Source organism: Emydura macquarii, unplaced genomic scaffold (assembly GCF_026122565.2).
Source record: "Emydura macquarii macquarii isolate MOO-44397 ecotype Brisbane River unplaced genomic scaffold, CSIRO-AGI_Emac_v2 contig_1876, whole genome shotgun sequence".
Lineage (NCBI taxonomy): Eukaryota > Metazoa > Chordata > Testudines > Chelidae > Emydura > Emydura macquarii.
In genome coordinates, this window is record NW_027132013.1 from 14,103,861 (window position 1) to 14,118,665 (window position 14,805).

Below are 14,805 nucleotides of genomic sequence, written 5' to 3' on the forward strand. Positions count from 1 at the left end.
TATTCTGACTGAGCAAAGAGGGATGGCAGAGTTTGTCTCTAGAGAGGTTGAGAATGCTCTACTCCTGACATATACTAATTTGTCCCACAGATGCCTTTTCTCCCCTTACAGTCTTTGCTGATACTTCATTCTTCAAACCAGAGGGTCATTGCTGAATTATTTCCTGTGAAATGCCCAGACATCCCATGTGAGAGACCCACTGCCTGTTCTGCCATTCTTGGAGGCAGGAGGAGAGACTCCTAGAGTCACTGATCAAGAAAAATTCTCTTGTAGTATTGTCTGGAGATTTTCCAGGTGCCTTTGCAAGGCTGTTGATTAGGAAAGAGTGTGGGGAAAGCTTTGTGAGAACAGCTTCTATTTCTGAAGAACATAGCGTCTATTATTTTCATACATTTCTTGTTATATTTTATTTATGTTTTACTATGCCTTCTACACTGACACTGCAATGTATTTTAAAAAAGAGTAGTAAGAGCGATTTGGGGATTATTCTGTTGTTTCATTGAATCCCTGAAGCTGGCTGGATGTCTCCCACTACAGAGATCTGAGCATTTAGCTGTGGTCAAAATAGGCAGAAGGTGAAATGGGAATCAGGTGGCCACTGGGAGAAGCTCAGAAAAGCAGCTTTCAGAGGGTCCAGTATCTTTACCTGAGCCATAAGTTTTGCTGGAATGTGCACTGAGGAGAAGGAAACAGCAGCTAGGATCCCAGCTAACATTCTGAAAGCACATCTGGCTTTGATCAGGGAGCCTGCAGCTGTGTAGAGAAATCAACCTTCCCTCAGTCAGAAGGAAAAGTAGTATCTATCTCTAAACAGCTCCCACCATCCCGCTGGGGAGCTTTCCTCCAGAATGGAAAGTTGGAAGCTGGTTTGGTAACTAGCAGCACCATACAAATAAAAGATTAAATCACATTTCTGTTTATTATATGCACCTGCTAATTTTAACTCTTGGAATCCCACAGAAAGATATGCTGAGTACTTACAGCTAGTTTACCAACATAAGCTCTGCCTCCTTCCTCTTCACACGAGGACCAGAAGATCTCCCCCTACAAAAAAGCCTCCTCCTCCTACTCCCTCTCCCCTGCTGCCAGCACTGCCTTTCTGTACAGAGAAATTCTGTGTTCCATGCTGGTTGTCTGGCCCACCCAATATGACCTTGCTTGCTCCTTCCTGGCCTGAAGGAGGCGTCTGGAACTGATAGAAAGGGAGTTGGTATACAGTAGCACACAGGCCAAGAGAGGAGGGAGGGCCTGTCTCAGAATGGTAACCAAATGCTACCTTCCAGCGGCCAGAAACTCTCCTCCATGACACAGTGTTCACTTCCCTCATCTTAAATTCACTTGAAGTGAGCCAAGGCCCCAAGTGACAACCACCCAAGTTTAGCTTGTGACCTAATGGTTAATCATTTCACTGTCCAATATGAATTCCTGGAGGCTGATGCTACAAAACAGTCACTGAAGGAAAACAATTCAGAATCCTTCTCAGACCAAATGGGACAGATACAAATCACAGAATGGAGAGTTTTCCCACAGGCTTACCAAAGCAGATGCTTTTGCTCCATGACACCCAAGCTCCAGAATGATATTGTCTGGGAATAAGGGGTCAATGTCCTGAAACCATTCCTTCCCTTTCTTGAACCTGCTTTATCTCCCTGTTAAAACCCCAGTTCTGCTCCTTCCAGTCTAGTGATTAGACCAGGGGTGTCAAACCTGGATTAGACTGTCTATTTGGTACTTAGGATACAGCTATGCAGCACCTGGGAGGTGTAATTCCCAGATTCCCTGAGTAGACATACACATGCTAGCTCTGTTTCAGCTAGTGCCTAAAATAGCAAAGTGGCCTGGGGTATGGTGAGACTGAGCTATTGCCTGTACTGCCACAGCCACCCTGCTATTGTTAGCTATCAGCTGTATACCTACACATGCTTGGAATTACACCGCCCAGCTGCTGTATAGACATACCCTTAGATACCACAGTGACAGGCACCAAAGGTAGACAGACAGACATGATTACTGAGACACAATAGGGAGGATGCACTAAACTATTGCTGTCTGAAGCTCTGTGGCTGTTTAATGTTTTCCAGATGAGCAACTTCGCAGCGGAGACCATGCTGATGTGAATGTGTTTCATAACAAGTTGGAGGATGCCAACGTCATGCTAGAGGTCATTTGGGTGATGCTCTGGGGCCTGTGGGAAAGGATGAGAGCGTGAGCTCCTGTGCGTGAAGGAATCCTGCCCAATCCAGCTTTAAACACCCCAATGTTCAGCTAGTTCTCATTGTTTTCCTATTTCAGGAGACCATGGAAGATGCCTTAGGGCACGTCTCGGCAAAGTAATTGCCATACTGAATACCAATGAGGTCCAACTAGTCTAGCATCCTGTCTCTGTTGGTAGCCAGTACCAAATGCTTCAGTAGAAATCCCACAATGGAAAATTATAGAATAACCTTCCTAACCACTGTCAGTGGTTGGCTTATGCTCTGAGGAAGGAAGGTTTAATTATGACACTTTATAAGAGTGGGGGTTAGTACTTAAAATGTTAATAAGTGAATGGGACAGGCCATTCTGCAGTAAGAATGCTTTTTCACTTGAACTGAGAGAAAGTAGATAGGAAGGAGCCCATTGAGCAAGGATGGAGGGTAGCCAGCCTGATGCCAGGGTTAAGGGGTAGACTTACCTGAGAGTTCTGGCTTCCTGGTGAGCATAGACTTTGAACTTCTTCATTAGACAATAAGGGGTACCCAGTGTTGCTGAAACCAGTGTTGGTCCCAGGAAATTAGAGAGACCAGGTGGGTGAGGTAATATCTTTTAATACACACATAGCTCTTCTTCAGGTCCCTCTCACCAACAGAAGTTGATCCAATAAAAGCTATTACCTCACCCACCTTGTCTCTTCACAAAAACAAAACCTCCAGTCGTCACATGTCCCACAAGGTGGCGCCTTTGATCCTCCTGATGGTAGATTGCATAGAATAAAATCACTGCCTGCCTCTGGGAGCGGTAGGGTCTGTGCCTTGTCAGCATGCAGGGAGAATGACAGGGGACCGTCAGAACTGCCGCGAGCAGCTGATGGAACAGTATTTCCAGGGATGACTGTCCCAAAGGACGGTCACCAACCTCAGGGCTGGCCTGCTCCAGACAGCACAGCAGCGAAGTGCAGTTTCCCCTAGGAGACGGGGGCTGGGCAGCTCAGATCGCGACGATCCCCGCCCGCAGCGAGAACACAGCCTGGAGCAGGGCGCTTCGTCCTATGCAGCCTGTTCCTCTGCCCGAAACCCAGTGAGAAGGACACGCTGCGGCGTGTAAGGAGAAATCTAGGGGGCAAGGTGATGGGAGTCGCGCAGCTTCTACAGCTCCCCCACACGTGCAGGGCGGTGCACCGCCGCCCCCCGTAGCTCCCACAGCCCCCATGCCCTGCCGTGTGCAAGGCAGTGCTGCTTGAGTCCCACAGTCCGTCCGTCCGTCCCCCCACCACCCTTCTGCGTACGGGGCTACGCAGCTATCACAGCGCCCTCCCCCCATATAGCCCCAAGCAACTCCCTCAGAGGCGATACCCTCCCCCTGGCATTGTTCTTTCTCTACCGTTCGCATCTATTGTCTCCCCTCCCTCATGACAGGGTTGAGCCTCCGCTCCCATCCCCCGGGGAGTCGTCCGGGAGCTGGGGCCAGGGGGGCTACGCACCAGGGAAAAGCGTCCAGTCGTGTGGGCAAGGCGAGAAGTGCAGGAATCCGGCCCTTGGCCGGGGCAACCCATGGGCAGAGCGAGGCCCAGCCTCTGCCCAAAGCAGCATGTACCGGTGTCGCGTTTCCCTGAGCCGCGGGGACAGCTCGGAGCCCATTCCCGGGGTTCACGGCGCCCCTCCCAGAGCAGGGAAGGGGCACAGACCGGTGCGGTGCGCCGCGCCCTGGTGGCCCCTGCTCTGCTCCCTGCTTGACGGGGGAAAGGCGGGGACTCCGGGGAGCTGTGAACTCCACCCACGAGGCCGCAGCTCTAAAGAACGTCTAGCGCGGGGGGGTAAGAGCTGAGCGCCTGCGCTGGAGGTAGAAGGAAGCAGCTAGTGCCTGACTTCCGAAGCTCCCGAGGGCCCGGGGCTAGATACAAAGTGGGGGAGATACCAGGTGGAGAGGAGGAGGATACATGGAACAGGGATGTAAACAACTGGAGGGTTGGGGGAGGCTTAGCCACCTCTGCCCCTCCCCCCAAAAAAGTAGGGATTGACATTAATAAAGGAAACACAACAGAAGCTCATTATTAACAGTGGACAAATGTAGGCACACTACAAAACTTCCCATTAAAGCAATAGTCAGCAGCCATCGTATTTTATTTATCTAGTCTAGCTCCCCACTATGAAAAAAGTTGTCTGCACCCCTATTGAACATAAAGTGCCATGCAAGAAGAGACAGAAACAGGGAACTTCAGGGAGCAAGTTGGGGAAGGAGGGAAGGAAGCAGGCCCTCAGGGGGAGGTAAGAAGAGTTGCTGCCGAAAGTCATCAGATGGGGCTACCACGTTGCCAGGCCTTAAGTTGTGATACTATCATGACTCATGATTTTGGCAGTGCTTTTAAGATGCTCATGATCCTAGCAATAGCTTCTTGGTGATTTCCCTTCTCCCCCATAATAAGGGGAAAGGGTGGCTAATTTTATTTTGAATGGTTTTGAAGCCAGGCTACCCTTGGCTAATATGATCAGCAGGCTGCTTTGAGGAGCAGTGAATTGAGGGGAGGGGGAGAAAGAGGATAATGTAGAAGCCAGGAAGGGAGACGAAGGAATCGGGAATGTACAGGGCAGACAGAGATGTTCTTGGGTGCAGGGAAATGAGGAAAGGGGAGGCAAGAGAAGAGCATCATACAGGAACTATGGGATTAGAAAGGAAGAATGGGGCAGGTAGGAGGAACTGGGTGGGAAAGTTAAGGATGGGCAGGGAGTACAGGGAGGAAGACAGGCAGGAAGGAGATTGAAAACACAGTATCATTTGTCTGTTCAAATGTACATCATTTTATCTTTAGCAATCATGGTGGCATAGTACATTGCATATCATACACATCCCCCAATTCCTCCCCCCTTTGTACAATCCTAGATTTGCTAGAGGTGGCAGATCTCTTCATAACCCCTGCAAGGGACCCTCTGCTATGGGACAGTGGTTGGCCCTGGACTTCTTACCCTCATTCTGCCCTTCTCTTCCAGTTCCTCTGGCAAGGACTGGAGATTGAGGCTAACGAGACAATCAGGCTACAAGATGAGGAGCTGGCCTCTCTGCGCCCAGCAAAGCGTTTGATCCAGGTCTTCCAGCACCAGGTTCCCAAGACACCAGGAGGGATCAAGCAGCGGCTGAAACATCTTTCACAGACAGATGCCCTGCTGAGTCTAGTAGAGTTTGATCAGCTCCTCTTGACCAGCGTTTACTGCGCTTATCAGATTCGCTCCATTCAGGGCCTGGACAAAAATCTGTGGATCAATTTCTTTTCTCAGCTGGTTGATGAAATCCTCCATGATCTCTGCAAGGGATTCTGCCCTGCAAATTCCACTCTCCTGGCTTCCTGGTCCTGGAAGGAGAAGCCTTTCTATTTAACCTCACTGAAAAAGTCATATCATTCCAACCTGGCCATGAGGAAGAAAGGCACTGAGTAAGGAGATTGACATGAGGAGGTTCAACTGCATTCTGTTATTCTGAGCACTGCCAGTCACCCCAAGATTATCCTGGTTACTGTGCAGAAGTGCCACCATTCTTCCTTTTTTGCTTTCTGTATTGTACTAGCAACATCCTAGGCATTTATCCAACCCGCTATTGTCCCATCTTTAAATGTGAAACAAGGCTATGGGTTTCTCCCTAAGATCTCCATAAAGGACACACTTCTGAGATGCAATTATGCCTTGATCACTGATCATCATTAGAGCTGCAACAGCACTTTTTCCCAGAGTCTAGGTATTAGCCTGTAATGACTGAATTCCATCTCAAGTAATTCCATTTTGTCTCCCTAAATTCACCATGGTTGCAGTTGGATACAGTATTTTCCCCTCCCTACAATAACTCATTGTGTAGCTATGATGTTCCACCTTACAGATGGCTGCACTCTGTGGTGATTCATATTAAGTTCTGACTTCCTTTTATCTGTTATCCCATGCCATGTGCCTGGAACAGTTTCCTGGCTAATGAACACCCATTTCCTTCCAAAAACTCTTGAAAATGTACTGATTCCATTAACTCTTCTGGTATAGATATCATTCCCTACTTTGCATTAGTACAGAATGGACACTTGCTTGTATCTCATCTACTAAATATTTGGAGGCAGGTATCCAGTTATTTGTTCAGCAGATTTTACCTCTTCTAGAGAGTCTTCTTGTATATCTGTGGCACTTTACAAATAAAATAATTGTAACAGTATATATGCAATCATCTTTATAATCAGGAATTCAATCAATAAAATCTGTAGAGTGCTCAATTATGCTTCTTTGTCATACTCCCTGCATCATGGAATTAACAGCATAAATTCAGTTAGTCCAGATCAGTTTTATTTGACATTGGTTTCTTGATTTGTGCTGGGCCTCCCACTTACAACGTAGCTACACTAATCCTGAGCCTCTACCGCCTGTGCTTCAATGGTTAGGGTCATACTTCCCACACAATTTCACTAGACTCACAACTTCCACAAAGGAGCCACTTTCAGAAATGCATGCAGAAAATGACATTCCCAACAGCAACAATTAACTTTTGACCTAGTTTGTTTTTTTCTCTCTCATTATCTGACAGATGGAGATGAGAAGCAGTAAGCCAGTAATGACAAGCCCAGAAGCAAGATGTAGGTTTTGGGGAACAGAGAATGATTTTAAAGGTCAGAGTTACAATTTTACAGGAGAACGTGAGTTTGCACACTTTGTAAGGCATAGTCTTGCAAAGCATGTAGAAATTGGGACAGGGTCTTGTTTTCATTCCAACTCTTGGAAATTGGGTGTAAAATATAAAAGCTGCCTCATGCAATAATCCTCCACCTCTGTATACCCCTAATCCTACGCCTTCACCCATTTGTGGAAGTCACTTACTTTTGTAGGGGTAGGATTTCCCTGGGGGTCTTGCAAATGAATATAGTTTGAGATAGAGAACTTGAAATGAACATAAGGCTAGGTTAGGGTTTCATAAGAGGGTGAAAGATTTGAGACTACAGTATTGCTAAGGTTTGAGTAAGGACTCCCCTATGTGGGATGCACCTTTCTCAGTTGAGACTATGGAATTTGATATGAAGACCTCAGATAAAGAGATACTGTTTAGGATTAGAGATTTCATGGGTGGTTAGGTTAGAGGCTTTGTCTTTTCTTGAACAAAGACTGAGAACGAAGCCAGGTTGATGTAAAGTTTCAGCCAAAGTTAGGCTGAGATGCATAAAACCTTACTTAATTTGGGAGCTAAAACAGCATTTGAATACAGGTCTCACATGAGACATTAATTCCACAGTTCTGAGGAGCCCTTTAGTATCCTGCTCCACTGAACTCCTGGGTTCCCTCCTACCACCTCACCCAGACTACTGTGCTACCACTGCCCCCACCGCCCTACAATCTTAGTGCCACCCACATTGGTCTCTCTATAACAGGAGTGGAGCTCACTAGGACATAGTGTGGAGTGAAGGCAAGAACTATAAGAGCATGGACACTGAAATCACCTCTTACCATAGAAGTATGGTGGTGGCTTCCCCCTAAGACTAACAAGGAAACACAATGTTGTGTTATGAAGTCTAGGCAAACCATAATGTCAAGGGTGCCCATTTCTTGACAATGACAGAGTTTAATACAGTCACTATCACCATCACACAGCTATTCACACATACAAACTATTGCCATCCCCTAATGTTCAAAAATCATGAGCCAGGCACCCCCAAAATCAGGAGATCTTTAAAAATAATACACATTTTAGTTTATTTGCCTTCTTGTTTAGGAGCCTGTAGGGTATGCTTGGTTCATGTTTTCAAACTTTTCTCCATAACCACAAGAGCTAGAAACTTCCTGGGGGTTTTTGTTATGAAAGCTGAGATTCACAGACAGACAGACAATCTATTGATTCCAACAGCTGAGGCTTTAAGCACGACACCAGATACTGTATCATGAGATTTGCAGTAGAATCATAAGAGTTGGAAACACGGGATAATTCCCTTCCTCATCCCTGCCGATTCCAATCTCCCACAAAATACAGACACTCTGGCACAGTGACATACAATCTAACTCTGGTTAACAGTCTTCACATCACAAACACATACAATAGCTCACACAATCGCAGAGCCTCTCCCCTGCCCAGAATCAGTGTCTCAGCCCTGGTCTACACTTACCTGGCGATTCAGTGGCAGTCGATGGGAGTTACGCAAGCTACACAGAGTAGCTTGCATAACTCCCGTTGACTGCTGTGCTTCCCTTCTGCATGGCGTTTTCACTGCACTGCACCGATGGGAACTGCATTCCCGTCGACACAGTGCTATGCTACTTCAGGGGGTGGTTTACCAGTGTCGACTTCTGGATCGACTGAGCAGGTCTTCACTGACCACTCAATCGATCCAGATAGGTCGATCTGACACCAGTGACTTTGCCGCCGTCAGTGTAGACGTACTCTCAGGCAGTTACGTACATACAAGTCCCACATCTAAATAAAAAATTTGTGTCTCAGCACAGATAAAGTTACTCACCTTGTGTAGTAACAATGGTTCTTCAAGATGTGTGTCTTTATGGGTGCTCCACTATAAGTGTGCTTGCAGCCCTCTCTGCTGATTGGAGAATTTTGATAGCAGTGTCTGTTTGGCCTGCACATGTGCTGTCCCCCCACTGGTGCTCTGCCACGAGGCTAATCAGCATTGCACAGGTGAACCCTCAGTTCCTTCTCTACTGCAGAGTTTATAATGAGAACACTGAAGTAGAGGGAAGGAGGCTGGGTTGTGGAGCACCCATAGTGACACAGCTCTTGAAGAACCATCGTTACTGCACAAGGTGAGTAACTTCCTTTTCTTCTTCTTCTTCTTCTTCTTCGAATAGTGTCCCTATGGATGCTCCAGTGTAGATGATTGCTGAACAGCAACCCCAACAGGAGGCTAGCGTTTCAGTGTCGAGTCTGTTATGGATGATAATGCTGCAGAGTCAAATCTAGTGTCTGCAGTGGAGTCCCCCCACGATGGCATAGTGTTCTGCAAAGGTATGGTGAGACACCTAAGTAGCTGCTCTGCAGATTTCTGGTATGGGGACATCCTTGAAGAAGACAACCGATGAGAAAATCGATCTTGTACAGTGTGTGGGGATTGTAGATGGAGGTGCCAAATTTCAAATCTGATAACAGAGTTTGATACAGTCCAAGACCCATTTAGAAAGTCTCTGAGCTGAAATCGCTGAGCCTTTAGACCTATCTGCAATGGAGAGAAAGCGTCTAGGAGATTTCCTAAAAGCCTAGAAGTCCTGTCCTGGACTTTCCTAAAAGTCCTGTCCAAACAGAAATAGAAATCCAAAGCTCTCCTTATGGCAAGCATGTGTAGAATGTATCCTATTATCCTAATGAGGTCTGGGATAAAAGATTGGGGATAACAATCTGATAATGGACAGCTAAAGCTCCACCTCTGGAGAGGCGGTTGAGAAGGAACTGAGGAGAGTTTGCCTGTGCAATTCTGGTGGTCTTCATTGCAGGGCACAAGTGGGGGCACAGTGCATGTGCAGGCCAAATAGACACTGCTACCAAAATTCTCCATCAGCAGCACAGGGACACAAGCACATCTATAGCAGAGCACTCAGAGGGACAGTACCTGAAGAAGAACCCTGCACATTTTCTTTTGTACTTTCATTACATTCATTTCAGTTACATTTTCCCTCCCCCAGGCCTCCCCTGGATATACAAGGAATGTCACCAGATGCTGTGCCTTCTGGGTGGGGTTGTCTTCAGTAGGTCTCCCAGCATTTCTGCAGTGGCTCCCTGAATCATAACACTTTATTTCACTGTCCCTGCCCCCAAACTACCTCATGCTTTATGCTTAAATTGAACAGTAACACTGGATATACACTACACCCTGCAAAGATCGTTCTACAAATGAATGACAGAAACAGCAATGGCCCTGCAGCCAGGACATGAGCGTGCAGCATAAGAAAAACACTGGACACACATTAGCATGCTCTTTAACATTGTCACGTAGAGGGTGACGTCCAACCAGGACATGCACCCAAGTCCACTGCATCTTGGCTTCTCTTACACTCCTTTCATACTTGCGTTTAGTTTTTTGACCTCGGAGTGGAATTGGGACCTGGGGGTGGCTTTGGCTGAGCCTCTGGATAGATAAGGAACCCTGTGAAGGTGATGTACTTGCCATGGTTGCTGTAGGCACCGTAGCCATCATGCTGATGGCTGTAGAGCCAGACAGTGTCTCCGTACTGCAGAGGCAACATAATGCTCTGGCTCTGCATCTCCCGCCTCTTGGAGTGGTTGTCATCATAGATCATGGCCTGAACCTCATTGTGATTTTTCATAAGTTTCACTGACATGGTCTTAAAAGGCATTTTGCCAATGGTGAAGGAGAAGTAATATGCGCCTGGCACACGGCACAAGAAGATGCCGCTTGAAGAATTGAAATCCCTTCCAATGTTCACAAACTCTGTATCAAATGTGATTGGCTCATGCTGGGTTTGCTTCTCATCCATCCCCAGGAGGCTTTGTGAGCGAGCAACAGAAAATGCAGAGCGAGGGTCTCGTTCTCTGGTTGGTTGATCCGACAACATGTGTCCCTCTGAGGCTTCATTCTGCTCTCCTGAAAGCTGATGAATGACTGGATGGGGCAGCCCTGCAGCTCCCCCCAGCTCTTGAGAGACCACACCATTTTGGAAGTAGGCAGAGGTATCTGGATAGATGAGATACCCATTGAAAGTTGTGTAGGGGCCTGCATTGCTGTAGAGTGCATACTTGGGGTCCCCATGTAAACGCAGCCAGACTGTATCACCATAGTCCAGTTGCAGCATAGCACTCTGGCTGGCCATCTTCCGCTCCTTGCGGTGATGCTCATCATACACAATCACTTGCACCTCATTCTTGTTTCTCATCAGCATGACAGACAAGTTTTTCTTGGGGTATTTCCCAACAGTGAAGGAGAAGTAATAGGCCCCAGGGATCCGACACCTAAACAACCCAGCCTTGGGATCAAAGTCATTGCCGATGTTCACATAGACCTTGTCAAAAGTGATGACCATCTCAACGCTCCCTTCCATGCTGCTGGTTCTAGCCACAGAGAAAGCAGAACGGAACTCAGTCCCAGATTCGGTGGGGTAGCCATACACAAGGGGAGAGGTCAGATGGCAGAGGAAGCCAAATAGGAGCTTAGCTTTCAGGGCCATCATCATATCTGAAAAGAAAAAGGGAGCACATTTTAGCTTAAGTATTTTCAACTCATGCACCAAGTGAAACCCAGAACTGTATCTTGTTACATAGACTCCAGGACCTGTGTCAGGGTTTGACGAGTCCTGAGTCCCATCTCTGATCAGTGTGTGAGAAGAAAGAAGCTCTAACTAAGAGCTGGGACCATGACTCAGTTCAGATCCAAGGGCCATTTGCAACTTCCCAGTGAGAGGTGGAGCTTCTAGTCCTGTACTCAGAGGCCTAAAATAGCCTTTAGGGGCAACTACATGGAGCTCTGCTGCTCACAATATACAGAAATCTCAGACCCAATCAGAACTCTGGAAGTGCTCCTGGAAACACTTCTGTTTATAGGGTTGAGATGCTATGATTAGGAAGCAACATTACCCTACATAGGCCTTGTACTATCCTAAAATGGAGGTGAGGAACATACTGTCTAGAGATTACCATGCAGATGTTGCTGTGCAAGATTTGCCAACAGGCCTGATACACCCTTTGTAGGAGCTGTAAGCCAGGGGAGTTGGTGGACCTTGTTATTTAGACATTCTGGTTTTCTGGTTATGTCTACACTGCAATATAAGCACAGGGTTTGAACTCAAGCCCTAACTCCCCTTCTGACTACACACAAATTGTGCTAACACACGGCTCAGACCGAGGATCCCAGGATGCCACGGAGGAAAGAGTCTGAGCCTGAGTCATGCCAGGACCCAGGGTTCAAGCCCAATTGCTTTGCGGTGTAGATGCAGTCACACTGCATGCTCTAGCAATCCATCAAAAGTATCTCAAAAAAATCACAGGCTAATTTTCTTTGTCCTCTGGACAGTCAAATTTGGCAGATAGTCAAGTTTTCCCACATTGCATCAAGAATACAGGGTTAAAGCAGACACATTTTGGGAGGTTGCTATAAAGTCTGGGATATGGGTGGTTGGACTCAGGCCCACATAATGCAGTGTAGACTATGGAGCCTCAGGCTGGGACCCAGGTTTCAACAATTCTTAACCTGGGGTTACAAATAAGTGTAGATGCTCAAACCATAGATTAACACACTCAGGGTCTGCTAACTTGAGTTTTACTAACCCTGGTCTTACATTGTAGTGTAGACATACCCTTAGTACCATTTACACTGCAGTACCACCTGCTGTACAGACACAGAAGAGACACTCCCTTCCCTGAAGAGCTCACAAATTGACAAAGGGAGGGGAGAATACAGCAGAATGCTCAAGCTGATGATTGGTCAGGGCTTAAAAATACGTGTAATCCTTCTGCCAATGGAGTCGGCAGCAACAAGGGCCTGATTCAATATCTAGGGGTTCCTTTCAACAATACAACATAAAACTGGCTTGAGTCCCCATTCAATAACCTGGGACAATTACATACCACCTTTTGGGCACCTCTAGAGGCAATACACATGCATAAAACCATGAAAAAACACCCACCCCAGAGTACGTTGGACAGTTTCCTTTTGCCTCAGGTTCTTAAATCCAGCAACAAGAAGTTCCTTTAATGTGCCCCTCCCTTCACAGCACCTCTCTCGCAGGTGTTGTCCTTAGTCAGAGCAGACCCAGAGTCTAGAGGTGCAGCTACAGAGTGCACCTTCCACCCTGGTTGGGAGGAGGGGGAAAGGTGGTACCTTGCTCGCTCCGCTGTCTGGCCACTACATTCCGGCCACCCTGATGACCACTTGCCACCCCACCAAGTGCTCCATTGGCCGCTTGCTGCTCTGTCAGCCACCCCACGAGCTGCTCCACTGGCCGCTTTGCCAGCCACGCTGATGCACACCATCACCCTTCCGCTGCCAGCTGCTTTTCTACTGTGACCTCTGCAGGTCAGTCTCCTGCTGTTCTTCCCAGCTTTTAGTGATTTTCAGCTCTTAGTAGGGAAGCTACACTGCTGAAGTAGGCTGGGCAGGAATGCTGTCCCTCAGCAAGTGATTTCAGCTCTAGTGATCACTTAACAAAAACACTCCTAATAGATCCTTAATTAGCTCTATCTTTGAACAGTGGGGAAGGGCAGGTGAAACCATGCATAGGGCTCTTAGGCAAAGCCCACACCTCCCAGCAGGGATACCTGTTTCCACCCCCTCTACGTTTCATAGGGATCTGCATCCGAGTCCCCTACTTACCATGTTCAGGTCAAATGAGAGTGGCCCCTTAAACCAGCACAGGCTAAGCACAGTTCTGCTGCCTTTTGCTCATACAATAAGGAGAAAAAATTTCATTACCCCTGAATTCAACATTAAAGTGGTTTGTAACCCCACACCAGCCAAAGTGATCATTTGGGCAAAGCAGTCCCATCATGCTGAGCACCTAGGCAGTTGGGTGTGCTCATGCAAATACAGTCTGCTGCCAAAACCCGTTCCCCTCCCAGCCAGCTCAGTAGGGGAGAGCTCATTCAGATCCTGCTTACATCTATATTAATTTATCTTACTTTTTTTTTCTTTTTTTTATAAAAGTTATCCCCAGCTGCCCCTCAGACTTGCCATTGGTCAATTATTTTCTTGTAAGCATCATGGTAGAGGTTAGTTGCAAGGGAGGGATTTGAACGCAGAGAGCATAGTAGCTGTGGGAACCAGTTTAGAAGAGGCGGAGCCCAAATGTTCATATTGCAATTTTATAGCCCCGCAGCCTGAGCCCTGCGAGCCTGAGTACACTGACACAGGCCAGCCAAGGGTGTTTTATTGCAGTGTAGACATACCATTATACATAGGGTGTGTGACTGCACTGAGTACCATGATGACGGTGGCATCTGTGCCTGTATTTGGAATGGGAATGAAATAAATGCCAAATCCTTTTCTGTCATCAGCTATTTTAACCAGCCTGGTTCTAAAGTGCTGTCTGTGCTCCAAGTGGCTCAGTGTAGCTGGGAGTCACAGAGTCAGCCAGTGGCAGCCCCTCAGCAAAAGACACACAAAGAGACTTACCTGTTTAGTAAACTCTTCAATGAATTCTGACCTTATGTTGCCTCAAACAACTGCCCCATTTCAATTCTAAAGCTGATTTCTCTGTAAAATGGTCACTTTGGACAAGGCCAAATCCAGTCAGCTACAGTTACAGAGATATGAGGAGAGAAGGGTCTTAGAGCCCAGACTCCAATCCAAGCCCAAAATGTCTACATGCAATTTTACAGCACCTCAGCCCAAGCCCCAAGAGCTCAAGTCAGCTGACCCAAGCCTACCAACAGCAATTCCATGCCCCAGGGCAGAACGGTCTACAGGCGGTATCTGCTACTCAGCTTCCTGGTTCCCTTGGACACCCCAGGGAGATTACTGATGAACCTGGGAAGCTGACTAGCAGATACTGCTCCTCAGCTGCTCAGGAACCTGCATGGTGCATAATAAATAAGCTTAGCTCAGAAGAGGGGTGGAGAGCATGAGCGGCAGGAGTCTCAGGGGGAAGAGGGGTGTATGGAAGAGAGGAAGATATATATCTATCCTCCCATGTCTTTTTAAATCAC

The 14,805-nt window shown here is 47.3% G+C and overlaps 1 protein-coding gene across 1 annotated transcript in view; it reads right to left on the bottom strand.

Annotated features, from left to right (window-relative positions):
* Positions 1-4,289: 4,289 nt before the first annotated feature.
* The window catches only part of C1QTNF4 (C1q and TNF related 4), a 79,860-nt gene continuing 69,344 nt past the window's right edge, over positions 4,290-14,805 (bottom strand). The window contains exons 2-3 of the mRNA XM_067557731.1: positions 10,316-11,341; positions 4,290-5,597 (exon numbers count right to left, since the gene is read on the bottom strand). Of these exons, the coding sequence (XP_067413832.1) occupies positions 5,452-5,597; positions 10,316-11,339 (1,170 nt within the window). The 5' untranslated portion in view covers positions 11,340-11,341 and the 3' untranslated portion in view covers positions 4,290-5,451. The remainder of the gene's footprint in view (positions 5,598-10,315; positions 11,342-14,805) is intronic.